At 37.0% G+C, this 26,311-nt stretch overlaps 1 protein-coding gene across 1 annotated transcript; it reads left to right on the top strand.

The window, feature by feature from the left end:
• The first annotated feature begins 15,641 nt into the window (after nucleotides 1–15,641).
• PTRHD1 (peptidyl-tRNA hydrolase domain containing 1) lies at nucleotides 15,642–26,288 on the top strand. Its single transcript, XM_071420038.1, has 2 exons — nucleotides 15,642–15,962; nucleotides 26,016–26,288. Exons 1-2 carry the CDS (start codon nucleotides 15,771–15,773, stop codon nucleotides 26,184–26,186), a joined length of 363 nt encoding a protein of 120 aa, XP_071276139.1. The 5' UTR covers nucleotides 15,642–15,770; the 3' UTR covers nucleotides 26,187–26,288.
• Nucleotides 26,289–26,311: the final 23 nt, after the last annotated feature.

The raw sequence follows: 26,311 nt of genomic DNA, 5'->3' as shown, positions 1-26,311 counted from the left end.
TGGGGGAAAAAATGGGGGGAAAATGGGGGAAAAAACGGGGATTTTGGGAAAATTGGAATTTGGGGCAATTTGGGGGGATTTTTGAGGATTTTGGGAAGGAATTTGGGGAGAAATCTGGGGAGAATTTGAGCAGAATCCGTGCATGGGAAGGAAGCGCCCGGCCCCGCTCCCGCCGCTCCCGCAGCACCGCCCGGGCCCGATCGCGGAGCTCCAGAGACTCCAAATGGGACAGAACGTCTGGGAAATGGGGAGAAAAACGGGGATTTTGGGAAAATTGGGGATTTGGGGGCATTTTGGGGGAGAAACTGGGGGAGAATTGGAGCAGAATCCGTGCATGGGAAGGAAGCGCCCGGCCCCCTCAGGGCGCTCCAGGGACACCAGGTGGGACAGAAATGGGGGGAAATGGGAGAAAAATGGGGGAAAAATGGGGATTTGGGGACAAAAAACGGGGGTTTTGGGAAAATTGGGGATTTTGGGAAATTTGGGGGCATTTTGGGAAGGAATTTGGGAAGGAATTTGGGGAGAATCCGTGCATGGGAAGGAAGCGCCCGGCCCCGCTCCCGCAGCACCGCCCGGGCCCGATCGCGGCGCTCCAGAGACTCCAAATGGGACAGGACGTCTGGGAAATGGGGAGAAAAACGGGGATTTTGGGAAAATTGGGGATTTGGGGACGTTTGGGGGGATTTTTGGGAAGGAATTTGGGGAGAAATGGGAGAATTTGAGCAGAATCCGTGCATGGGAAGGAAGCGCCCGGGCCCCCTCACGGCGCTCCAGAGACACCAGGTGGGAAAGAAATGGGGAAAATGGGGGAAAATGGGGGAAAAAATGGGGATTTTGGGAAAATTGGAATTTGGGGCAATTTGGGGGATTTTTGAGGATTTTGGGAAGGAATTTGGGGAGAAATTAGGGGAGAAACTGGGGGAGAATCCGTGCATGGGAAGGAAGCGCCCGGCCCCGCTCCCACCGCTCCCGCAGCACCGCCCGGGCCCGATCGCGGCGCTCCAGAGACAACAGGTGGGACAGGACGTCTGGGAAATGGGGCGAAAAACGGGGATTTTGGGAAAATTGGGGATCTGGGGACGTTTGGGGGGATTTTTGGGGATTTTGGGAAGGAATTTGGGGAGAAATGTGGGGAGAATGTGAGCAGAATCCGTGCATGGGAAGGAACCGCCCGGCCCCCCTCACGGCGCTGCAGAGACACCCACCAGGTGGGGCAGAAATGGGGGGAAACGGGGAAAAATGGGGGAAAAAATGGGGATTTTGGGAAAATTGGAATTTGGGGCAATTTGGGGGGATTTTTGAGGATTTTGGGAAGGAATTTGGGGAGAAATGTGGGGAGAAATTGGGGAGAATCCGTGCATGGGAAGGAAGCGCCCGGCCCCCCTCAGGGCGCTCCCGCAGCACCGCCCGGGCCCGATCGCGGCGCTCCAGAGACTCCAAATGGGACAGAACGTCTGGGAAATGGGGAGAAAAACGGGGATTTTGGGAAAATTGGGGATTTGGGGACGTTTGGGGGGATTTTTGGGGATTTTGGGAAGGAATTTGGGGAGAAATGTGGGGAGAATTGGAGCAGAATCCGTGCGTGGGAAGGAACCGCCCGGCCCCCTCACGGTGCTCCAGGGACACCAGGTGGGAAAGAAACAGGGAAAAAATTGGGGAAAAATGGGGAAAAAATGGGGAAAAAATGGGGGGAAAAATGGGGATTTTGGAAAAATTGGGGATTTGGGGACGTTTGGGGGGATTTTTGGTGATCTTGGGAAGGATTTTGTGGAGAAATTTAGGGAGAATTGGAGCAGAATCCGTGCATGGGAAGGAAGCGCCCGGGCCCCCTCACGGCGCTCCAGGGACACCAGGTGGGAAAGAAATGGGGAAAAAATGGGGGAAAAATGGGGGAAAAATGGGGATTTTGGGAAAATTGGGGATCTGGGGATGTTCGGGGGGATTTTTGGGGATTTTGGGAAGGAATTTGGGGAGAAATGGGAGAATTTGAGCAGAATCCGTGCATGGGAAGGAACCGCCCAGGCCCCCTCAGGGCGCTGCAGGGACACCAGGTGGGACAGAAATGGGGGGAAAATGAGGGGAAAATGGGCGGAAAATGGGGAAAAAATGGGGAAAAATGGGGGAAAAATGGGGATTTTGGGAAAATTGGGGATTTGGGGAAATTCGGGGGCATTTTTGGGGAGAAATGTGGGGAGAATTGGAGCAGAATCCGTGCATGGGAAGGAAGCGCCCGGGCCCAATCACGGAGCTCCAGGGACACCAGGTGGGAAAGAAATGGGGGGAAACAGGGAAAAAATGGGAAAAAAAGGGAAAAAATGGGGAAAAATGGGGATTTTGGGAAAATTGGGGATTTGGGGAAATTTGGGGGCATTTTGGGAAGGAATTTGGGGAGAAATGTGGGGAGAATTTGAGCAGAATCCGTGCATGGGAAGGAAATGCCCGGGCCCCTCATGGCGCTCAGGAGACACCCACCAGGTGGGGCAGAAATGGAGGGAAACGGGGAAAAATGGGGGAAAAAACGGGGATTTTGGGAAAAATGGGGATTTTGGGCAATTTGGGGGGATTTTTGGGAATTTTGGGAAGGAATTTGGGGAGAAATGTGGGGAGAATTTGAGCAAAATCCGTGCATGGGAAGGAAGCGCCCGGGCCCCCTCACGGAGCTTCAGGGACACCAGGTGGGAAAGAAATGGGGGAAATGGGGGGAAAATGGGGGAAAAAACGGGGATTTTGGGAAAATTGGAATTTGGAGGGATTTTTGGGGGGATTTTTGAGGATTTTGGGAAGGAATCTGGGGAGAAATTAGGGGAGAAATTGGGGAGAATCCGTGCATGGGAAGGAAGCGCCCGCCCCCCTTCACGCCGCTCCCGCAGCACCGCCCGGGCCCGATCGCGGCGCTCCAGAGACTCCAAATGGGACAGAACGTCTGGGAAATGGGGAGAAAAACGGGGATTTTGGGAAAATTGGGGATTTGGGGACGTTTGGGGGGATTTTTGGGGATTTTGGGAAGGAATTTGGGGAGAAATGTGGGGAGAATTTGAGCAGAATCCGTGCATGGGAAGGAACCGCCCGGCCCCCTCACGGTGCTCCAGGGACACCAGGTGGGAAAGAAACGGGGAAAAAATTGGGGAAAAATGGGGGAAAAATGGGGAAAAAATGGGGAAAAAATGGGGGGGAAAATGGGGATTTTGGAAAAATTGGGGATTTGGGGACGTTTGGGGGCATTTTTGGGGAGAAATTTGGGGAGAATTTGAGCAGAATCCGTGCATGGGAAGGAAGCGCCCGGCCCCCTCACGGCGCTCCAGGGACACCAGGTGGGAAAGAAATGGGGGGAAACAGGGAAAAAATGGGAAAAAAAGGGAAAAAATGGGGAAAAATGGGGATTTTGGGAAAATTGGGGATTTGGGGAAATTTGGGGGCATTTTGGGAAGGAATTTGGGGAGAAATGTGGGGAGAATTTGAGCAGAATCCGTGCATGGGAAGGAAATGCCCGGGCCCCTCATGGCGCTCAGGAGACACCCACCAGGTGGGGCAGAAATGGAGGGAAACGGGGAAAAATGGGGGAAAAAACGGGGATTTTGGGAAAAATGGGGATTTTGGGCAATTTGGGGGGATTTTTGGGAATTTTGGGAAGGAATTTGGGGAGAAATGTGGGGAGAATTTGAGCAAAATCCGTGCAGGGGAAGGAAGCGCCCGGGCCCCCTCACGGAGCTTCAGGGACACCAGGTGGGAAAGAAATGGGGGAAATGGGGGGAAAATGGGGGAAAAAACGGGGATTTTGGGAAAATTGGAATTTGGAGGGATTTTTGGGGGGATTTTTGAGGATTTTGGGAAGGAATCTGGGGAGAAATTAGGGGAGAAATTGGGGAGAATCCGTGCATGGGAAGGAAGCACCCGCCCCCCTCAGGGCGCTCCCGCAGCACCGCCCGGGCCCGATCGCGGCGCTCCAGAGACAACAGGTGGGACAGGATGTCTGGGAAATGGGGAGAAAAACGGGGATTTTGGGAAAATTGGGGATCTGGGGACGTTTGGGGGGATTTTTGGGGAGAAATTTGGGGAGAATTTGAGCAGAATCCGTGCATGGGAAGGAACCGCCCGGCCCCCTCACGGCGCTCCAGGGACACCAGGTGGGACAGAAATGGGGGAAAATGGGGGAAAAATGGGGGAAAAAATGGGGATTTTGGGAAAATTGGGGATTTGGGGAAATTTGGGGGGATTTTTGGGGATTTTGGGAAGGAATTTAGGGAGAAATGTGGGGAGAAATTGGGGAGAATCCGTGCATGGGAAGGAAGCGCCCGGGCTCCCTCACGGCGCTCCAGAGACACCAGGTGGGACAGAAATGGAGGGAAACAGGGAAAAATGGGGGAAAAAATAGGGAGTTTGGGAAAATTGGAATTTGGGGAAAATTGGGGGGATTTTTGGGGATTTTGGGAAGGAATTTGGGGAGAAATTGGGGGAGAATTTTAGCAGAATCCGTGCATGGGAAGGAAGTGCCCGGCCCTACTCACGGCGCTCCAGAGACACCAGGTGGGACAGAAATGGGGGGAAATGGGGGAAAAAATGGGGGAAAAAATGGGGATTTTGGGAAAATTGGAATTTGGGGCAATTTGGGGGGATTTTTGAGGATTTTGGGAAGGAATCTGGGGAGAAATTAGGGGAGAAATTGGGGAGAATCCGTGCATGGGAAGGAAGCGCCCGGCCCCCCTCACGGCGCTCCAGAGACACCAGGTGGGAAAGAAACGGGGAAAATGGGGGAAAAAATGGGGAAAAAATGGGGGGAAAATGGGGAAAAAAATGGGGATTTTGGGAAAATTGGGGATTTGGGGACGTTTGGGGGCATTTTTGGGAAGGAATTTGGGGAGAAATGGGAGAATTGGAGCAGAATCCGTGCATGGGAAGGAAGCGCCCGGCCCCCCTCACAGCGCTCCAGGGACACCAGGAGGGACAGAAATGGGGGAAAAATGGGGAAAAATGGGGGAAAAATGGGGGAAAAATGGGGAAAAAATGGGGGGAAAAATGGGGATTTTGGAAAAATTGGGGATTTGGGGACATTTGGGGGGATTTTTGGTGATCTTGGGAAGGATTTTGGGGAGAAATTTGGGGAGAATTTGAGCAGAATCCGTGCATGGGAAGGAACCGCCCGGCCCCCTCACGGCGCTCCAGGGACACCAGGTGGGAAAGAAATGGGGGAAAAATGGGGGAAAAATGGGGATTTTGGGAAAATTGGGGATCTGGGGATGTTTGGGGGGATTTTTGGGGAGAAATTTGGGGAGAAATGTGGGGAGAATTTGAGCAGAATCCGTGCATGGGAAGGAACCGCCCGGGCCCCCCTCCCGCCGCTCCAGGGACACCAGGTGGGAAAGAAATGGGGGGAAAATGAGGGGAAAATGGGCGGAAAATGGGGAAAAAATGGGGGGAAAAACGGGGATTTTGGGAAAATTGGGGATTTGGGGTAATTTGGGGGGATTTTTGGGGAGAAATGTGGGGAGAATTGGAGCAGAATCCGTGCATGGGAAGGAAGCGCCCGGGCCCCCCTCACGGAGCTCCAGGGACACCAGGTGGGACAGAAATGGGGGAAAATGGGGGAAAAATGGGGAAAAAATGGGGGAAAAAACGGGGATTTTGGGAAAATTGGAATTTGGGGACGTTTGGGGGGATTTTTGAGGATTTTGGGAAGGAATCTGGGGAGAAATTAGGGGAGAATTTGATCAGAATCCGTGCAGGGGAAGGAAGCGCCCGGCCCCCCTCACGGCGCTCCAGGGACACCAGGTGGGAAAGAAATGGGGGAAAATGGGGAAAAATGGGCGGAAAATGGGGAAAAAATGGGGGGAAAAACGGGGATTTTGGGAAAATTGGGGATTTGGGGTAATTTGGGGGGATTTTTGGGGAGAAATGTGGGGAGAATTGGAGCAGAATCCGTGCATGGGAAGGAAGCGCCCGGGCCCCCCTCAAGGAGCTCCAGGGACAGCAGGTGGGACAGAAATGGGGGAAAATGGGGAAAAAATGGGGGAAAAATGGGGATTTTGGGCAATTTGGGGGGATTTTTGGGAATTTTGGGGGGATTTCTGGGAATTTTGGGGAGAAATGTGGGGAGAATTTGAGCAGAATCCGTGCATGGGAAGGAAGCGCCCGGGCCCCCTCACGGAGCTCCAGAGACACCAGGAGGGACAGAAATGGGGGAAAAATGGGGGAAAAATGGGAAAAAAAATGGGAAAAAATGGGAAAAAATGGGGAAAAATTGGGATTTTGGGCAAATTTGGGGAGAAACTTGAAGATTTCAGGAGGAATTTTGGGAGGGGTTTGGAAATTTTAAGAAGAATTTTGGGATTTCTGGAAAAATTTGGGGATGTTTGGGAATTTTGGGAGGAATTTGGGGCATTTTTGGGGGAAATGTGGGGACTTTGGGGAGGAATTTGGGAATTTTGGGAATTTATGGGAAGGAATTTGGGGATTTTGGGAGGAATTCGGAAAAACTGGGGAATTTTGGGAGCATTTGGGGAGAAATTTGGAGATTTTGGGGAAGAATTTGGGGATTTTGGGGAGGAATTTGGAGAAAATTTGGGGATTTTAGGAAGAAATTTGGGAAGGAATTTCTGGGAAAATTGGGGAATTCTGGGGAGGAATTTGGGGATTTCTGGAGGAATTGTAGAGGAAATTTGGGGAAATTTGTTCATTTTGGGGAGAATTTGGGAGAATTTCAGGGTAAAAATTGGGAGGAATTTGAGGAATTTTCAGAAGAATTTGGGAATTTTTGGGAATTTTTGGGAAGAATTTGAGAAGGAAATTTTGGGAGGAATTTGGGGATTTGAGGAAGAAATTTCAGGATTCTGGAAAAAAAATTGAGGGGAAATTTCTGATTTTTGGGGAAGATTTTGAGGAATTTTGGGAGAAAATTTGGAGAAGGAATTTGGGGATTTGAGGAAGAATTTTGGGGGAAATTTGGGGCAAAATTGGGAAATTTTCAGGAGGAATTTGGGGATTTTAGGAAAAAATTTTGGGAGGAATTTGGGGAATTTTTGGGAAGGAATTCAGGGATTTTGGGGAGAATTTGGAGATTTTAGGAGAAATTTGGGGAAGATTTTGGGGAGGAATTTGGAGAAAATTTGGGGATTTTAGGAAGAAATTTGGGAAGGAATTTCTGGGAAATTTGGGGAATTTTGGGGAGGAATTTGGGGATTTCTGGAGGAATTTTAGAGGAAATTTGGGGAAATTTTTTCATTTTGGGGAGAATTTGGGGGATTTTGGGAGAATTTGGGGAAAAACTTGAGGATTTCAGGGAAAAAATTGGGAGGAATTTGAGGAATTTTCAGAAGAATTTGGGAATTTTTGGGGATTTTGGGAGGAATTTGGGGATTTTAGGAAGAAATTTCAGGATTCTGGGAAAAAAATTTGAGAATAATTTAGGGAAATTTCTGATTTTTGGGGAAGATTTTGAGGAATTTTGGGAGAAAATTGGGAGAAGGAATTTGGGGATTTGAGGAAGAATTTTGGGGGAAATTTGGGGCAAAATTGGGAAATTTTCAGGAGGAATTTGGGAATTTTAGGGGAAAATTTTGGGAGGAATTTGGGGAATTTTTGGGAAGGAATTCAGGGATTTTGGGGAGAATTTGGAGATTTTAGGAGAAATTTGGGGAAGATTTTGGGGAATTCTGGGGTTTTGGGGAGGAACCTTGGAGATTTTAGGAGAAATTTCAGGAGGAATTTGGGAGAAATTGGGAAATTTTGGGGAGAATTTTGGGAAGGAATTTGGAGATTTCTGGAAGAATTTCAGGAGGAATTTGGGGAAGAATTTGGGAATTTTCAGGAGATTTTTGGGAGGAATTTTGGGGAAAATTTGGGAAAAATTTGGGAGAAATTCCTGCATAGAAAGAGCTGGAGAGGGGAAAAATTGGGGAATTTTGGGAGAAATTCAGGGAATTTTGAGAGGAATTTGGGGAAAAGTTTGGAATTTTAGGAAGAAATTTGTGAAAATTTGGGAATTTGGGGAAGAATTTCTGCATGAAAAGGGAAAATTTTGGGAATTTTGGAGGGAATTTGGGGAAATTTGTTCATTTTGGGAGGATTTCAGGGAAAAAATTGGGAGGAATTTGAGGAATTTTCAGAAGAATTTGGGAATTTTTGGGAAGAATTTGAGCAGGAAATTTTGGGAGGAATTTGGGGATTTGAGGAAGAAATTTCAGGATTCTGGGAAAAAAAATTGAGGGGAAATTTCTGATTTTTGGGGAAGATTTTGAGGAATTTTGGGAGAAAATTTGGAGAAGGAATTTGGGGATTTGAGGAAGAATTTTGGGGGAAATTTGGGGCAAAATTGGAAAATTTTCAGGAGGAATTTGGGGATTTTAGGGGAAAATTTTGGGAGGAATTTGGGAATTTTAGGGGAAAATTTTGGGAGGAATTTGGGGAATTTTTGGGAAGGAATTCAGGGATTTTGGGGAGAATTTGGAGATTTTAGGAAAAATTTCAGGAGGAATTTGGGAGAAATTGGGAAATTTTGGGGAGAATTTTGGGAAGGAATTTGGAGATTTCTGGAAGAATTTCAGGTGGAATTTGGGGAAGAATTTGGGAATTTTCAGGAGATTTTTGGGAGGAATTTTGGGGAAAATTTGGGAGAAATTTGGGAGAAATTCCTGCATAGAAAGAGCTGGAGAGGGGAAAAATTGGGGAATTTTGGGAGAAATTCAGGGAATTTTGAGAGGAATTTGGGGAAAAGTTTGGAATTTTAGGAAGAAATTTGTGAAAAATTGGGAATTTGGGGAAGAATTTTGCAGGAAAAGGGAAAAATTTGGGAATTTTGGAGGAAATTTGGGGAAATTTGTTCATTTTGGGGAGAATTTGGGGGATTTTGGGAGGATTTCAGGGTAAAAATTGGGAGGAATTTGAGGAATTTTCAGAAGAATTTGGGAATTTTTGGGGGATTTTGGGAAGAATTTGAGCAGGAAATTTTGGGAGGAATTTGGGGATTTGAGGAAGAAATTTCAGGATTCTGGGAAAAAAAATTGAGGGGAAATTTCTGATTTTTGGGGAAGATTTTGAGGAATTTTGGGAGAAAATGTGGAGAAGGAATTTGGGGATTTGAGGAAGAATTTTGGGGGAAATTTGGGGCAAAATTGGAAAATTTTCAGGAGGAATTTGGGGATTTTAGGAAAAAATTTTGGGAGGAATTTGGGAATTTTAGGGGAAAATTTTGGGAGGAATTTGGGGAATTTTTGGGAAGGAATTCAGGGATTTTGGGGAGAATTTGGAGATTTTAGGAGAAATTTGGGGAAGATTTTGGGGAGAATTTGGAGATTTTAGGAAAAATTTCAGGAGGAATTTGGGAGAAATTGGGAAATTTTGGGGAGAATTTTGGGAAGGAATTTGGAGATTTCTGGAAGAATTTCAGGAGGAATTTGGGGAAGAATTTGGGAATTTTCAGGAGACTTTTGGGAGGAATTTTGGGGAAAATTTGGGAAAAATTTGGGAGAAATTCCTGCATAGAAAGAGCTGGAGAGGGGGAAAATTGGGGAATTTTGGGAGAAATTCAGGGAATTTTGAGAGGAATTTGGGGAAAAGTTTGGAATTTTAGGAAGAAATTTGTGAAAATTTGGGAATTTGGGGAAGAATTTTGCATGAAAAGGGAAAAATTTGGGAATTTTGGAGGAAATTTGGGGAAATTTCTTCATTTTGGGGAGATTTTGGGGGATTTCAGGGTAAAAATTGGGAGGAATTTGAGGAATTTTCAGAAGAATTTGGGAATTTTTGGGGATTTTGGGAAGAATTTGAGCAGGAAATTTTGGGAGGAATTTGGGGATTTGAGGAAGAAATTTCAGGATTCTGGGAAAAAAATTTGAGGGGAAATTTCTGATTTTTGGGGAAGATTTTGAGGAATTTTGGGAGAAAATGTGGAGAAGGAATTTGGGGATTTGAGGAAGAATTTTGGGGGAAATTTGGGGCAAAATTGGAAAATTTTCAGGAGGAATTTGGGAATTTTAGGGGAAAATTTTGGGAGGAATTTGGGAATTTTAGGGGAAAATTTTGGGAGGAATTTGGGGAATTTTTGGGAAGGAATTCAGGGATTTTGGGGAGAATTTGGAGATTTTAGGAGAAATTTGGGGCATTTTGGGGAATTCTGGGGTTTTGGGGAGGAAACTTGGAGATTTTAGGAAAAATTTCAGGAGGAATTTGGGAGAAATTGGGAAATTTTGGGGAGAATTTTGGGAAGGAATTTGGAGATTTCTGGAAGAATTTCAGGAGGAATTTGGGGAAGAATTTGGGAATTTTCAGGAGACTTTTGGGAGGAATTTTGGGAAAAATTTGGGAGAAATTCCTGCATAGAAAGAGCTGGAGAGAGGAAAAATTGGGGAATTTTGGGAGAAATTCAGGGAATTTTGAGAGGGATTTGGGGAAAAGTTTGGAATTTTAGGAAGAAATTTGTGAAAATTTGGGAATTTGGGGAAGAATTTCTGCATGAAAAGGGAAAAATTTGGGAATTTTGGAGGGAATTTGGGGAAATTTGTTCATTTTGGGGAGAATTTGGGGGATTTTGGGAGGATTTCAGGGAAAAAATTGGGAGGAATTTGAGGAATTTTCAGAAGAATTTGGGAATTTTTGGGGATTTTGGGAGGAATTTGGGGATTTTAGGAAGAAATTTCAGGACTCTGGGAAAAAAAATTGAGGGGAAATTTCTGATTTTTGGGGAAGATTTTGAGGAATTTTGGGAGAAAATGTGGAGAAGGAATTTGGGGATTTGAGGAAGAATTTTGGGGGAAATTTGGGGCAAAATTGGGAAATTTTCAGGAGGAATTTGGGAATTTTAGGGGAAAATTTTGGGAGGAATTTGGGGAATTTTAGGGGAAAATTTTGGGAGGAATTTGGGGAATTTTTGGGAAGGAATTCAGGGATTTTGGGGAGAATTTGGAGATTTTAGGAAAAATTTCAGGAGGAATTTGGGAGAAATTGGGAAATTTTGGGGAGAATTTTGGGAAGGAATTTGGAGATTTCTGGAAGAATTTCAGGAGGAATTTGGGGAAGAATTTGGGAATTTTCAGGAGATTTTTGGGAGGAATTTTGGGGAAAATTTGGGAGAAATTCCTGCATAGAAAGAGCTGGAGAGGGGAAAAATTGGGGAATTTTGGGAGAAATTCAGGGAATTCTAAGAGAGGGATTTGGGGAAAAGTTTGGAATTTTAGGAAGAAATTTGTGAAAATTTGGGAATTTGGGGAAGAATTTCTGCATGAAAAGGGAAAAATTTGGGAATTTTGGAGGGAATTTAGGGAAGAATTTGGGAATTTCAGGAAGAATTCCTGCATGGAAAGGGGAGAAAATTGGGAAATTTGGGAAAAATTGGGAATTTTGGGAACTCACCCTGTGAAAATTCAATTTTCTCTTCATTTTCCTCCTCTTCCTTTGCAGGATCCATCCCTGGGAATAATTCCCAGAAAATCCCAAGGATTCGGGGCTGGAAAAATAGAAAAATCCCAATAATTTTCCATAAATTTGGGGGTTTTTTAGTGAGGAAAAATCCCTTGAATTTCAATAAATTTGGGGTTTTTAAATGAGGAAAAAATTCCTTTAATTTCCATAAATTAGGGAAACTTTCTATCAGAAAAATTCCTTTAATTTCAATAAATTTGGAGATTTTTATGAGGAAAAATCCCATTAAATTTCCATAAATTTGGGGTTTTTTAGTGAGGAGAAATCCCTTTAATTTCAATAAATTTGGGGTTTTTTAATGAGGAAAAAATTCCTTTAATTTCAATAAATTTGGAAATTTTCTATGAGAAAAATTCCTTTAATTTCAATAAATTTGGGAATTTTTAATGAGGAAAAAATCCCATGAATTTCCATAAATTTGGAAACTTTTTCTGAGAAAAATTCCTTTAATTTCAATAAATTTGCTGATTTTAATGAGGAAAAATCCCATTAATTTTCCATAAATTTGGGGATTTTTATGAGAAAAATCCCTTGAATTTCAATAAATTTGGGGTTTTTTTAATGAAGAAAAAATTCCTTTAATTTCAATAAACTTGGGAGATTTTTATGAGGAAAAATCCCATTAATTTCCATAAATTTGGGATTTTTTTGTGAGTAAAAATCTCATTAATTTCTATAAATTTGGGAATTTTAATGAGGAAAAATCCAATTAATTTTCAATATTTTAGGGAATTTTTATGAGGTAAAAAACCCATTAATTTCCATAAATTTGGGAATTTTTAATGAGGTAAAAATCCCATTAATTTCCATTAAATGGTGAATTATTTAATAAGGAAAAATCCAATTCATTTTTAATATTTTAGGGAATTTTAAACGAGGGAAAAATCCCATTAAATTTCCATAAATTTGGGAATTTTTAATGAGGGAAAATCCCTTGAATTTGCATAAATTTGGGGTTTTTTTAATGAAGAAAAAATTCCTTTAATTTCAATAAACTTGGAGATTTTTATGAGGAAAAATCCCATTAATTTCCATAAATTTGGGGGTTTTTTGTGGGGAAAAAATCCCAATAATTTCCAAAAATTTGGGAATTTTTATGAGGTAAAAATCCCATTAATTTCCATTAAATGGTGAATTATTTAATGAGGAAAAATGCAATTAATTTTTAATATTTTAGGGAATTTTTAATGAGGTAAAAATCCCATTAATTTCCATAAATTTGGGGAATTTTTAATGAGGGAAAAAATCCCATTAATTTCCATTAAATGGTGAATTATTTAATAAGGAAAAATCCAATTAATTTTTAATATTTTAGGGAATTTTTAATGAGGTAAAAATCCCATTAAATTTCCATAAATTTGGAAACTTTTTATGAGGAAAAATCCCATTAATTACCATAAATTTGGGAATTTTTAATGAGGAAAAATCCCATGAATTTCCATAAATTTGGAAACTTTTTCTGAGAAAAATCCCTTTAATTTCAATAAATTTGGAGATTTTTATGAGAAAAATCCCATTAATTTTCCATAAATTTGGGGGGGTTTTATGAGGAAAAATCCCATTAATTTTCCATAAATTTGGGAATTTTTTGTGAGGTAAAAATCCCAATAATTTCCAAAAATTTGGGAATTTTAATGAGGAAAAATCCAATTATTTTTCAATATTTTAGGGAAAATTTTATGAGGTAAAAAACCCATTCATTTCCATTAAATTTGGGAATTTTTAATGAGGTAAAAATCCCATTAATTTCCATTAAATGGTGAATTATTTAATGAGGAAAAATCCAATTAATTTTTAATATTTTAGGGAATTTTAAACGAGGGGAAAATCCCATTAAATTTCCATAAATTTGGAAACTTTTTATGAGAAAAATCCCTTGAATTTCAATAAATTTGGGGTTTTTTAAATGAAGAAAAAATTCCTTTAATTTCAATAAACTTGGAGATTTTTATAAGGAAAAATCCCATTAATTTTCCATAAATTTGGGATTTTTTTGTGAGTAAAAATCCCATTAATTTCCATAAATTTGGGAATTTTTTGTGAGGAAAAATCCCAATAATTTCCATAATTTTAGGGAATTTTAATGAGGAAAAATCCAATTATTTTCCAATATTTTAGGGAATTTTAATGAGGAAAAATCCAATTAATTTTCAATATTTTAGGGAATTTTTATGAGGTAAAAATCCCATTAATTTCCATTAAATGGTGAGTTATTTAATAAGGAAAAATCCAATTAATTTTTAATATTTTAGGGAATTTTAAATGAGGGAAAAATCCAGTGAACTTTCCATAAATTTGGGGGTTTTTATGAGGAAAAATTCCATTAATTTTCCATAAATTTGGGGATTTTTATGAGAAAAATCCCTTGAATTTCAATAAATTTCGGTTTTTTTAAATGAAGAAAAAATTCCTTTAATTTCAATAAACTTGGAGATTTTTATGAGGAAAATCCCATTAATTTTCCATAAATTTGGGAATTTTTTGTGAGTAAAAATCCCATTAAATTTCCATAAATTTGGGAATTTTGAAAGAGGTAAAAATCGAATTATTTTCCAATATTTTAGGGAATTTTTATGAGGTAAAAATCCCATTAATTTCCATAAATTTGGGAATTTTTAATGAGGTAAAAATCCCATGAATTTTCATTAAATGGTGAATTATTTAATGAGGAAAAATCCAATTCATTTTTAATATTTTAGGGAATTTTAAACGAGGGAAAAATCCCATAAAATTTCCATAAATTTGGAAACTTTTTATGAGAAAAATCCCTTGAATTTCAATAAATTTGGGGTTTTTTTAATGAAGAAAAAATTCCTTTAATTTCAATAAACTTGGAGATTTTTATGAGTAAAAATCTCATTAATTTTCCATAAATTTGGGAATTTTTTTGTGAGGAAAAATCCCAATAATTTCCATAAATTTGGGAATTTTTTGTGAGGAAAAATCCCAATAATTTCCATAATTTTAGGGAATTTTAATGAGGAAAAATCCAATTATTTTCCAATATTTTAGGGAATTTTTATGAGGTAAAAAACCCATTAATTTCAATAAATTTGGGAATTTTTAATGAGGTAAAAATCCCATTAATTTCCATTAAATGGTGAATTATTTAATGAGGAAAAATCCAATTCATTTTTAATATTTTAGGGAATTTTAAACGAGGGAAAAATCCCATTAAATTTCCATAAATTTGGGGATTTTTATGAGAAAAATCCCTTGAGTTTCAATAAATTTGGGGTTTTTTAAATGAAGAAAAAATTCCTTTAATTTCAATAAACTTGGAGATTTTGAAATAGGTAAAAATCCCATTAATTTCCATAAATTTGGGAATTTTAATGACCAAAAATCCAATTAATTTTCAATATTTTAGGGAATTTTTATGAGGTAAAAAACCCATTCATTTCAATAAATTTGGGAATTTTTAATGAGGAAAAAATCCAAATAATTTCCATAAATTAGGGAAATTTTTTATGAAGAAATCAGGAATGGGAATGGAAAAAAATCCAATTAATTTTCAATATTTTAGGGAATTTTTAATGATGTAAAAATCCAGTGAACTTTCCATAAATTTGGGAATATTTCATGAGGAAAAAATTCAGTCAATTTTAAAAAAGATTTGGGATTTTTAATGAGGTAAAAATCCCAATAATTTCCATAAATTTGGGATTTTTTTGTGAGGAGAAAGTGGGATGGAAAAGGGAAGAAAATCCAATTAATTTTCATTATTTTAGGAAATTTTTGTGAGGCAAAAAATCCCATTCCTTCCCATAAATTTGGGAATTTTTAATGAGGAAAAAATCCCATTAATTTCAATAAATTGGGGATTTTTTAATGAGGGAAAATCCCTTGAATTTCAAGAAATTTGGGAATTTTTTAATGAGGGAAAAATCCCGTTAATTTTCCATAAATTTGGGAATTTTTAGTGAGGTAAAGATCCCAATAATTTCCATAAATTTGGGAATTGTTTATGAGGGAAAAAACGGCGGGAAAGTGACAGGGACGATCCCAAACTGAGGATAGGGACGATCCCAAGGAACTGAACCCGGACAACCCTCAAGGCTGCCATAACTGACCCCAAGACTTCCAGCGAATCCCAGGAGAGGGATTTAGGGACGATCCTAAAGAATTATCCCAAAAAAATCCCCAAAAAATCCCAAAAAACCCACCCCGGACCCCAAATCCCTCCCTGAGGGCTCCGCGCTCACCTCAACTTTCCCGCCGGAGCGCGGTCGGAAGTGCGTCATCACGCCGCCGGAAGTGCGTCATCACGCCACCCTCCATTGCGTACACCAACATGGCGGCGCCCTGTCTGCTCCATTTCCCGCTTAATCCCGGCAGCCCGCGCGGTTCCGTACATCAACATGGCGGCGGCGCTGGTGCAGTACGTGGTGCTCCGCGGGGATCTGGTGCGGCCTCCCCACTCGTGGCCGCTCGGTGCCGTGGTGGCTCAGGGCTGTCACGCCGCGCTGGCGGCCGTTCACGGTTACCGGGAGCATCCCGACACCGGCGCGTACCTGGAGCAGGGCGACGCCATGACAACGGTGGTGCTGGAGGTAATGGCGGCGCCGCGGGGCATGATGGGAACTCCGCGCTGAGGGGAGAGCCGCCGCCATGTTGGGGGGGGCGGTGGCGGCGTGAGGGAAAATCAGGATTTTGGGGGAAAAATCGGGGTTTTTTTGGGAAAATTGGGATTTTTGGGATGTTCTGGAGTTAAAAGAGGTGGGAATTGTCATTTTGGGGGCGAAGAGGGGATTTTGGGGTCGCTGAGAGGACGGGGAAGCCCGTGGGGGTCGGGCTGTGCTGGCGACAGGAGGAGCCGGAATTTCTGGGAAAATTTAATTGGATTTTGAGAATAATTCCATCATGAAATTCGGAATAATTCCCTCATGAAATTCTGAATAATTCTTCATGGAATTGGGAATAATTCCTCATGAAATTCTGAATAATTCCCTCACGAAATTCGGAATAATTCCCTCCTGAAATTCAGAATAATTCCCTCGCGGAATTCGGAATAATTTCCTCATGAAATTCGGAATAATTCCCTCCTGAAATTCAGAATAATTCCCTCACGGAATTCGGAATAATTTCCTCATTAAATTCGGAATGATTCCCTCATGAAATTCTGAATAATTCCCTCATTAAATTCGGAATAATTCCTGTTATAAACAAATCCCTCATAAATTCGGAATAATTTCCTCATGAAATTTGGAATAATTCCTTCATAAAATTCGGAATAATTTCCTCTTGAAATTCGGAATAATTCCCTCCTGAAATTCTGAATAATTTCCTCATTAAATTCGGAATAATTCCTCATAACATTTTGAATAATTCTCTCATTAAATTCAGAATATTTCCTCACGAAATTCGGAATAATTCCCTCACGAAATTCGGAATAATTTCCTCATAAAATTCGGTATAATTCCTCATAAAATTCTGAATATTTCCTCATGAAATTCCAAATAATTCCCTCATGGAATTCGGAATAATTCCTCATAAAATTCGGAATAATTCCCTCCTGAAATTCAGAATAATTCCCTCACGGAATTCGGAATAATTTCCTCATGAAATTCGGAATATTTCCTCATCAAATTCGGAATACTTTCCTCAGAAAATTCGGAATGATTCCCTCATGAAATTCTGAATAATTCCCTCATTAAATTCGGAATAATTCTCTTACGAAATCCGGAATATTTCCTGTTACAAACAAATCCCTCATGAAATTCGGAATAATTTCCTCATGAAATTCGGAATAATTCCTCATAAAATTCTGAATATTTCCTCATTAAATTCAGAATAATTCTCTCACGAAATTCGGAATAATTCCCTCACGGAATTCGGAATAATTCCTGTTATAATCAAATCCCTCATGAAATTCTGAATAATTCCTTCATAAAATTCGGAATAATTTCCTCACTAAGTTCGGAATAATTCCCTCACTAAATTCGGAATAAATTCCTCATGAAATTCTGAATATTTCCTCATTAAATTTGGAATAATTCCCTCACGAAATTCAGAATAATTCCCTCACGAAATTAGGAATAATTCCCTCATGGAATTTGGAATAATTCCCTCATTAAATTCGGAATCATTCCCTAACTAAATTAGGAATATTTCCTCATTAAATTCGGAATAATTCCCTCCTGAAATTCTGAATAATTTCCTCATTAAATTCGGAATAATTCCCTCATGAAATTTGGAATAATTCCTCATAAAATTCGGAATATTTCCTCATGAAATTCTGAATAATTCCCTCATGAAATTCAGAATAATTCCTCATAAAATTCGGAATATTTCCTCATGCAATTTGGAATATTTCCTGGTTAAATTTGGAATAATTTCCTGGTTAAATTCAGAATAATTTCCTCGTTAAATTTGGAATAAGTCCCTCCTGAAATTGGGAATAATTCCGTTATGAAATTCAGAATAATTCCCTCATTAAATTTGGAATAATTCCCTTACAAAATCCGGAATAATTCCTGTTATAAAGAAATCCCTCATGAAATTCGGAATAATTCCCTCACTAAATTCGGAATAATTTCCTCATAAATTTCGGAATAATTCCTCATAAAATTCTGAATATTTCCTCACGAAATTCAGAATAATTCCTCATAAAATTCAGAATAATTTCCTCAAGAGATTGGGAATAATTACCTCATGAAATTCGGAATAATTTCCTCCTGAAACTAGGAATAATTCCTGTTATAAACAAATCCCTCATGAAATTCAGAATAATTCCCTCATGGAATTCAGAATAATTCCTGTTATAAATAAATCCCACATGAAATTCAGAATAATTCCATCATGGAATTCGGAATAATTCCCTCACGAAATTCCAAATAATTCCCTCACTAAATTCGGAATAATTCCTCGTAAAAATCAGAATAATTTCCTCACGAAATTCAGAATAATTTCTTCACGAAATTTGGAATAATTTCCTCATAAAATTCTGAATATTTCCTTGAAATTCAGAATAATTCCTTCATGAAATTCGGAATAATTCCCTCATGAAATTCTGAATAATTCCTCATAAAATTCGGAATAATTTCCTCATGGAATTCAGAATAATTTCCACAAGAAATTCGGAATAATTTCCTCACAAAATTCGGAATACTTCCCTCCTGAAATTCGGAATAATTTCCTCATGAAATTCGGAATGATTCCTCATAAAATTCTGAATATTTCCTCATTAAAGTCAGAATAATTCCTTCATGAAATTCGGAATAATTCCCTCATGAAATTCCGAATAATTCCTCATGAAATTGGAATAATTTCCTCACTAAATTCGGAATAATTCCCTCATAAAATTTTGAATATTTCCTCATAAAATTCATAACATTTCCTCAATAAATTCGGAATAATTCCCTCACTAAATTAGGAATAATTTCCTCATGAAATTCGGAATAGTTTCCTCACTAAATTCGGAATAATTCCTCATAAAATTTGGAATAATTCTCTCATTAAATTCAGAATATTTCCTCACAAAATTCGGAATAATTCCCTAACTAAATTTGGAATAATTTCCTCATAAAATTCTGAATATTTCCTCATGAAATATCGAATAATTCCCTCACTAAATTCGGAATAATTCCTGATAAAATTCAGAATAATTCCTCATAAAATTCGGAATAATTTCCTCATGGAATTCAGAATAATTTCCACACGAAATTCGTAATAATTCCCTCATGGAAATCGGAATAATTCCCTCACTAAATTCGGAATAATTTCCTCATAAAATTCGGAATAATTTCCTCATTAAATTCTGAATATTTCCTCATTAAATTCAGAATAATTCCCTCATGAAATTCCGAATAATTCCTCACGAAATTCGGAATAATTTCCTCACGAAATTTGGAATAATTCCCTCATGAAATTGGAATAATTTCCTCACGAAATTCTGAATAATTCCCTCACAAAATTCGGAATAATTCCCTCACTAAATTCGGAATATTTCCTCACGAAATTTGGAATAATTCCTCATAAAATTCGGAATAATTCCCTCAATTTGGAATATTTCCTCATTAAATTCAGAATAATTTCCTCAGGAGATTGGGAATAATTACCTCATGAAATTCGGAATAATTCCTGTTATAAACAAATCCCTCATGAAATTCAGAATAATTCCCTCACTAAATTCAGAATAATTCCCTCATGGAATTCAGAATAATTCCCTCATGGAATTCAGAATAATTCCTCACTAAATTAGGAATAATTCCCTCACAAAATTCGGAATAAATTCCTCATGGAATCTGGAATAATTCCCTCATGGAATTTGGAATAATTCCTTCTTGAAATTCGGAATAATTTCCTCACAAAATTCAGAATAATTTCCTCATGAAATTTGGAATAATTCTCTCCTGAAATTCTGAATATTTCCTCATTAAATTCAGAATAATTCCCTTAAGAAATTTGGAATAATTCCTGTTAAAAACAAATCCCTCATGAAATTCAGAATATTTCCTCATGGAATTCTGAATAATTCCCTCACAAAATTCGGAATATTTCCTCATAAAATTCAGAATATTTCCTCATAAAATTCTGAATATTTCCTTGAAATTCAGAATAATTCCTTCATGAAATTTGGAATAATTTCCTCATGAAATTTGGAATAATTCCCTCACTAAGTTTGGAATAATTCCCTCATGGAATTTGGAATAATTCCTGTTATAAACAAATCCCACATGAAATTCAGAATAATTCCATCATGGAATTCAGAATATTTCCCTCACGAAATTCCAAATAATTCCCTCACTAAATTCGGAATAATTCCTCGTAAAATTCAGAATAATTTCCTCACGAAATTCAGAATAATTTCTTCACGAAATTTGGAATAATTTCCTCATAAAATTCTGAATATTTCCTCATGAAATTCAGAATAATTCCTTCATGAAATTCGGAATAATTCCCTCATGAAATTCTGAATAATTCCTCATAAAATTCGGAATAATTTCCTCATGGAATTCAGAATAATTTCCACACGAAATTTGAATAATTTCCTCACTAAATTAGGAATAATTCCCTCATAAAATTTGGAATAATTCCTCATAAAATTATGAATAATTCCTCACAAAATTCTGAATAATTCCCTCACTAAATTTGGAATAATTCCCTCCTGAAATTCAGAATAATTCCTCATAAAATTCTGAATATTTCCTCATGAAATTCTGAATAATTCCCTCACAAAATTCGGAATAATTCCCTCACTGAATTCAGAATAATTCCTCATAAAATTCGGAATATTTCCTCATTAAATTCGGAATAATTTCCTCATAAAATTCGGAATAATTTCCTCACGAAATTCTGAATAATTCCTCATAAAATTCTGAATATTTCCTCATAAAATTTTGAATATTTCCTCATGAAATTCTGAATATCTCCCTCACAAAATTCGGAATAATTCCCTGACGGAATTCGGAATAATTCCCTCACTAAATTTGGAATAATTCCTTCATGAAATTCGGAATAATTCCCTCATGAAATTCAGAATAATTTCCACACGAAATTCAGAATAATTCCCTCACGAAATTCGAAATAATTCCCTCACTAAATTTGGAATAATTTCCTCATAAAATTCTGAATAATTCCTCATAAAATTCTGAATATTTCCTCATTAAATTCAGAATAATTCTTTCATGAAATTCGGAATAATTCCCTCATGAAATTCCGAATAATTCCTCATGAAATTGGAATAATTTCCTCACTAAATTCAGAATAATTCCCTCACTAAATTCGGAATAATTCCTCATAAAATTTTGAATATTTCCTCATAAAATTCTGAATAATTCCTCATAAAATTCGGAATAATTCCTCATAAAATTTGGAATAATTCCTCATAAAATTTTGAATATTTCCTCATAAAATTCAGAATAATTTCCTCATAAAATTCGGAATAATTCCTCATAAAATTTGGAATAATTCCTCATAAAATTTTGAATATTTCCTCATAAAATTCAGAATAATTTCCTCATAAAATTCGGAATAATTCCCTCACGGAATTCGGAATAATTCCTCATAAAATTCTGAATATTTCCTCATTAAATTCAGAATAATTCTCTCACTAAATTCGCAATAATTCCCTCATGGCATTCGGAATAATTCCTCACTGAATTAGGAATATTTCCCTTACTAAATTAGGAATAATTCCCTCATGGAATTCTGAATATTTCCTCATTAAATTCGGAATAATTTCCTCACGAAATTCGGAATAATTCCTCATAAAATTCTGAATAATTCCTCATAAAATTCTGAATATTTCCTCATAAAATTTTGAATATTTCCTCATAAAATTTTGAATATTTCCTCATGAAATTCTGAATATCTCCCTCACAAAATTCGGAATAATTCCCTCACGGAATTCGGAATAATTCCCTCACTAAATTTGGAATAATTCCTTCTTGAAATTCAGAATAATTCCCTCATGAAATTCAGAATAATTTCCACACGAAATTGGAATAATTTCCTCTTGAAATTCGGAATAATTCCTCATAAAATTTCAAATAATTCTCTCATTAAATTCAGAATATTTCCTCATGAAATTCTGAATAATTCCCTCACTTAATTCGGAATAATTCCTGATAAAATTTTGAGTATTTCCTCATGAAATTCTGAATAATTCCCTCACTAAATTCGGAATAATTCCTGATAAAATTTTGAATATTTCCTCATGAAATTCTGAATAATTCCCTTACAAAATTCAGAATAATTCCTGATAAAATTCTGAATATTTCCTCATGAAATTCTGAATAATTCCCTCACTTAATTTGGAATAATTCCTGATAAAATTCTGAATATTTCCTCATGAAATTCGGAATAATTCCCTCACAAAATTCAGAATAATTCCAGATAAAATTCGGGATATTTCCTCATGAAATTCTGAATAATTCCCTCACTAAATTAGGAATAATTCCTGATAAAATTTGGGATATTTCCTCATGGAATACCCAGGGCAGTGCTAAAAACCCAAAATTCCCGAGTGTGGATTTAGGGACACAAAACTCAATGGGAACCTTTGAATTCCCAAAGGTTTTTCCAACCCTAAAAATCCAAAAAAATTCGATATTTTCACATTTCAATCCCACAATTTAAAAAAGCTGGAAATCAGGGATTTAGGGAAACAGGGTGAGAATTGAAAAAAAACCACGAATTTTCAAAATTTTAGGGAATTTTTTTAATGAGGAAAATGGGGATGGAAAAGGGAAAAAATCCCATTAATGTCCAGAAATTTGAAAATTTTTAAATGAGGAAAAAATCCCATTATTTTTCCTTAAATTTGGGGATTTTTATTGAGGAAAAATCAAATTAATTTCTGTAAATTTGGGGATTTTTTAATGAGTAAAAAATTCCTTTGATTTTCCATGAATTTGGGAATTTTTTGTGAGGAAAAAATCTCATTAATTTCTATAAATTTAGGGATTTTTTAATGAGATAAAAATCACATTAATTTCCATAAACTTGGGGAATTTTTAATGAGGTAAAAATCCCTTTAATTTCCATAAATTTAGAAAATTTTCATGAGGAAAAACCCCATTAATTTTCGATATTTTAGCGATTTCTAATGAGGTAAAAATCCCTTCAATTTCCATAACTTTGGAAAAAGTTTTTGAGGAAAACACCCATTAATTTTTGATATTTTAGGTAATTTTTAAGGAGGGAAAAATCCCTTTAATTTTGATAAATTTGGAAAATATTTATGAGGAAAAACCCCATTAATTTTCAATATTTTAGCGATTTTTAATGAGGTAAAGATCCCTTTAATTTCTATAACTTTGGAAAAATTTATGAGGAAAAATCCCTTTAATTTCCATAAATTTGGGAATTTTTATGAGGTAAAAATCCCTTTAATTTCCATAACTTTGGGAATTTTTAATGAGGGAAAAATCCAGTTAATTTCCCTAAATCTGGAAAAATTTTGTGAGGAAAAACCCCATTAATTTTTGATATTTTAGCGGTTTTTAATGAGGTAAAAATCCCTTTAATTTCCATAACTTTGGAAAATTTTTATGAGGTAAAAATCCTGTTAATTTCCGTAACTTTGGGAATTTTTAATGAGGTAAAAACCCCATTAATTTTCAATATTTTAGCGATTTTTAATGATGGAAAAATCCCTTCAATTTCCATAACTTTGGGAATTTTTTATGAGGTAAAAATCCCTTTAATTTCCATAACTTGGGAATTTTTAATGAGGTAAAAATCCAGTTAATTTCCCTAAATCTGGAAAAATTTTGTGAGGAAAAACCCCATTAATTTTTGATATTTTAGGGAATTTTTAATGAGGAAAAAATCCCTTTAATTACTGTAACTTTGGGAATTTTTTATGAGGGAAAAATCGCTTTAATTTCCGTAACTTTGGGATTTTTTTTGAGGAAAAACCCCATTAATTTTCAATATTTTAGGGGTTTTTTATGAGGTAAAAATCGCTTTAATTTCCATAACTTTGGAAAATATTTATGAGGGAAACCCCCATTAATTTTCGATATTTTAGGGAATTTTTAATGAGGAAAAATCGCTTTAATTTCCGTAACTTTGGGGATTTTTAATGAGGAAAACCCCGTTAATTTTCAATATTTTAGGGATTTTTAATGAGGAAAAAATCCCTTTAATTCCCATAACTTTGGAAATTTTTTATGAGGAAAAACCCCATAAATTTTTGATATTTTAGTGATTTTTAATGACAAAAAACCCCTTTAATTTCCGTAACTTTGGGAATTTTTTATGAGGTAAAAATCCCTTTAATTTCCATAACTTGGGAATTTTTAATGAGGTAAAAATCCAGTTAATTTCCCTAAATCTGGAAAAAATTTGTGAGGAAAAACCCCATTAGTTTTCGATATTTTAGGGATTTTTTTAATGAGGTAAAATTCCCTTTAATTTCCGTAACGTTGGAAAATTTTCATGAGGAAAAACCCCATTAATCTTCAATATTTTTGGGATTTATAGTGACGAAAAATCCCTTTAATTTCCATAACTTTGGGAATTTTTAATGAGGGGAAAATTTCTTTAATTTCCATAAATTTGGTATTTTTTTAATGACGGAAAAATCCTGTTAATTTTCATTACTTTGGGAATTTTTAATGAGGTAAAAATCCCTTGAATTTCCATAACTTTGGAATTTTTTTTAATGAGGTAAAAATCCCAATCCCTTGAATTTCCATAACTTTGGAATTTTTTTTAATGAGGTAAAAATCCCTTTAATTCCCATAACTTTGCCAAATTTTTACGAGGAAAAACCCCATTAATTTTCAGTATTTTAGGGGTTTTTTAATGAGGTAAAAATCCCTTTAATTTCCATAACTTTGAGAATTTTTAATGAGGGAAAAATCCCTTTAATTTCCGTAACTTTGGGATTTTTTTTGAGGAAAAACCCCATTAATTTTCAATATTTTAGGGGTTTTTTATGAGGTAAAAATCCCTTTAATTTCCATATCTTTGGAAACTATTTATGAGGAAAAACCCCTTTAATTTTCAATATTTTAGGGAATTTTTAATGAGCTAATAATCCAGTTAATTTCCATAACTTTGGAAAATTTTTATGAGGAAAACCCCATTAATTTTCAATATTTTCGCGATTTTTAATGAGGTAAAGTTCCCTTTAATTTCCATAACTTGGGAATTTTTTATGAGGAAAAACCCCATTAATTTTCAATATTTTAGCGATTTTTAATGACAAAAAATCCCGTTAATTTCCATAACTTTGGAAAATTTTTATGAGGAAAACCCCATTAATTTTCAATATTTTAGGGAATTTTTAATGAGGAAAAAATCCCTTTAATTTCCGTAACTTTGGGGGTTTTTTTGAGGAAAAACCCCATTAATTTTCAATATTTTAGGGATTTTTTAAATGAGGTAAAAATCCCTTCCATTTCCATAACTTTGAAAATTTTTATGAGGAAAAACCCCATTAATTTTCGATATTTTAGGGATTTTTAATGACGAAAAATCCTTTTAATTTCTATAACTTGGAAAATTTTTATGAGGAAAAACTCCATTAATTTTCAATATTTTAGGGATTTTTTTAATGAGGAGGTAAAAATCCCTTTAATTTCCATTACTTTGGGAATTTTTAATGAGGGGAAAATTTCTTTAATTTCCATAAATTTGGTATTTTTTAATGACGGAAAAATCCTGTTAATTTTCATTACTTTTTTGAGGTAAAAATCCCTTTAATTTCCATAAATTTAGAAAATTTTTATGAGGAAAAACCCCATTAATTTTCAATATTTTAGCGATTTTTAATGACAAAAAATCCTGTTAATTTCCATAACTTTGGAAAATTTTTATGAGGAAAAACCCCATTAATTTTCGATATTTTAGGAATTTTTAATGATGAAAAGTCCTTTTAATTTCTATAACTTTGGAAAATTTTTATGAGGAAAAACCCCATTAGTTTTCGATATTTTCGGGATTTTTAATGAGGAAAAACCCCATTAATTTTCAATATTTTAGCGATTTTTTCATGAGGAAAACCCCCATTAATTTCCATAACTTCGGGAATACTTAACAAGAAAAAAAACCCCTTCAATTCCCCTACACCACCACCCATCTCACCTTGAATTTTATCATAATTTTGTCCTAATTTCCCGAATTAATTCCATTTTTCTTTTTCCCTGCAGGCTCCGGATGAGAATTCCCTGCTGGGTTTGGCGCAGCTGCTGAGGGAGAAGGGCCTGGAGCACAAAATGTGGGTGGAGAAGCCTGAGGGGATCCCCACAGGCCTGGCCCTGCGGCCTTACCCCAAAGGCCTGGTGCAGCCTCACCTCAGCGATTTCAAACTCCTCAAATGAGTGCAGCTGGAATTTTCCAGGTGTTTTTCCCTAAAAATGCTGGAATTTCGGGCTGGAGTTTGGTTTTGGAATGGGAATCTTGGGATTTTTGGTGGTTTGAAAGCGGTTTCTGGTGTGGTTTTTTT

This window comes from Agelaius tricolor, unplaced genomic scaffold (assembly GCF_023055355.1).
Source record: "Agelaius tricolor isolate 1412-34295 unplaced genomic scaffold, bAgeTri1.0.p SCAF_122, whole genome shotgun sequence".
NCBI classification, from domain to species: domain Eukaryota; kingdom Metazoa; phylum Chordata; class Aves; order Passeriformes; family Icteridae; genus Agelaius; species Agelaius tricolor.
Note: the sequence above shows the minus strand (reverse complement) of the source record. Positions and strands in the feature narration are given on the sequence as shown.

What these genes read in the sequence shown, in the direction of transcription:
- PTRHD1 (XM_071420038.1), top strand. Translation starts at nt 15,771, where the DNA reads ATGGCGGCGGCGCTGGTGCAGTACGTGGTGCTCCGCGGGGATCTGGTG. An exon ending in TGACAACGGTGGTGCTGGAG is followed by an intron (nt 15,963 to 26,015) that starts GTAATGGCGGCG and finishes TTTTCCCTGCAG; the next exon opens with GCTCCGGATGAGAATTCCCT.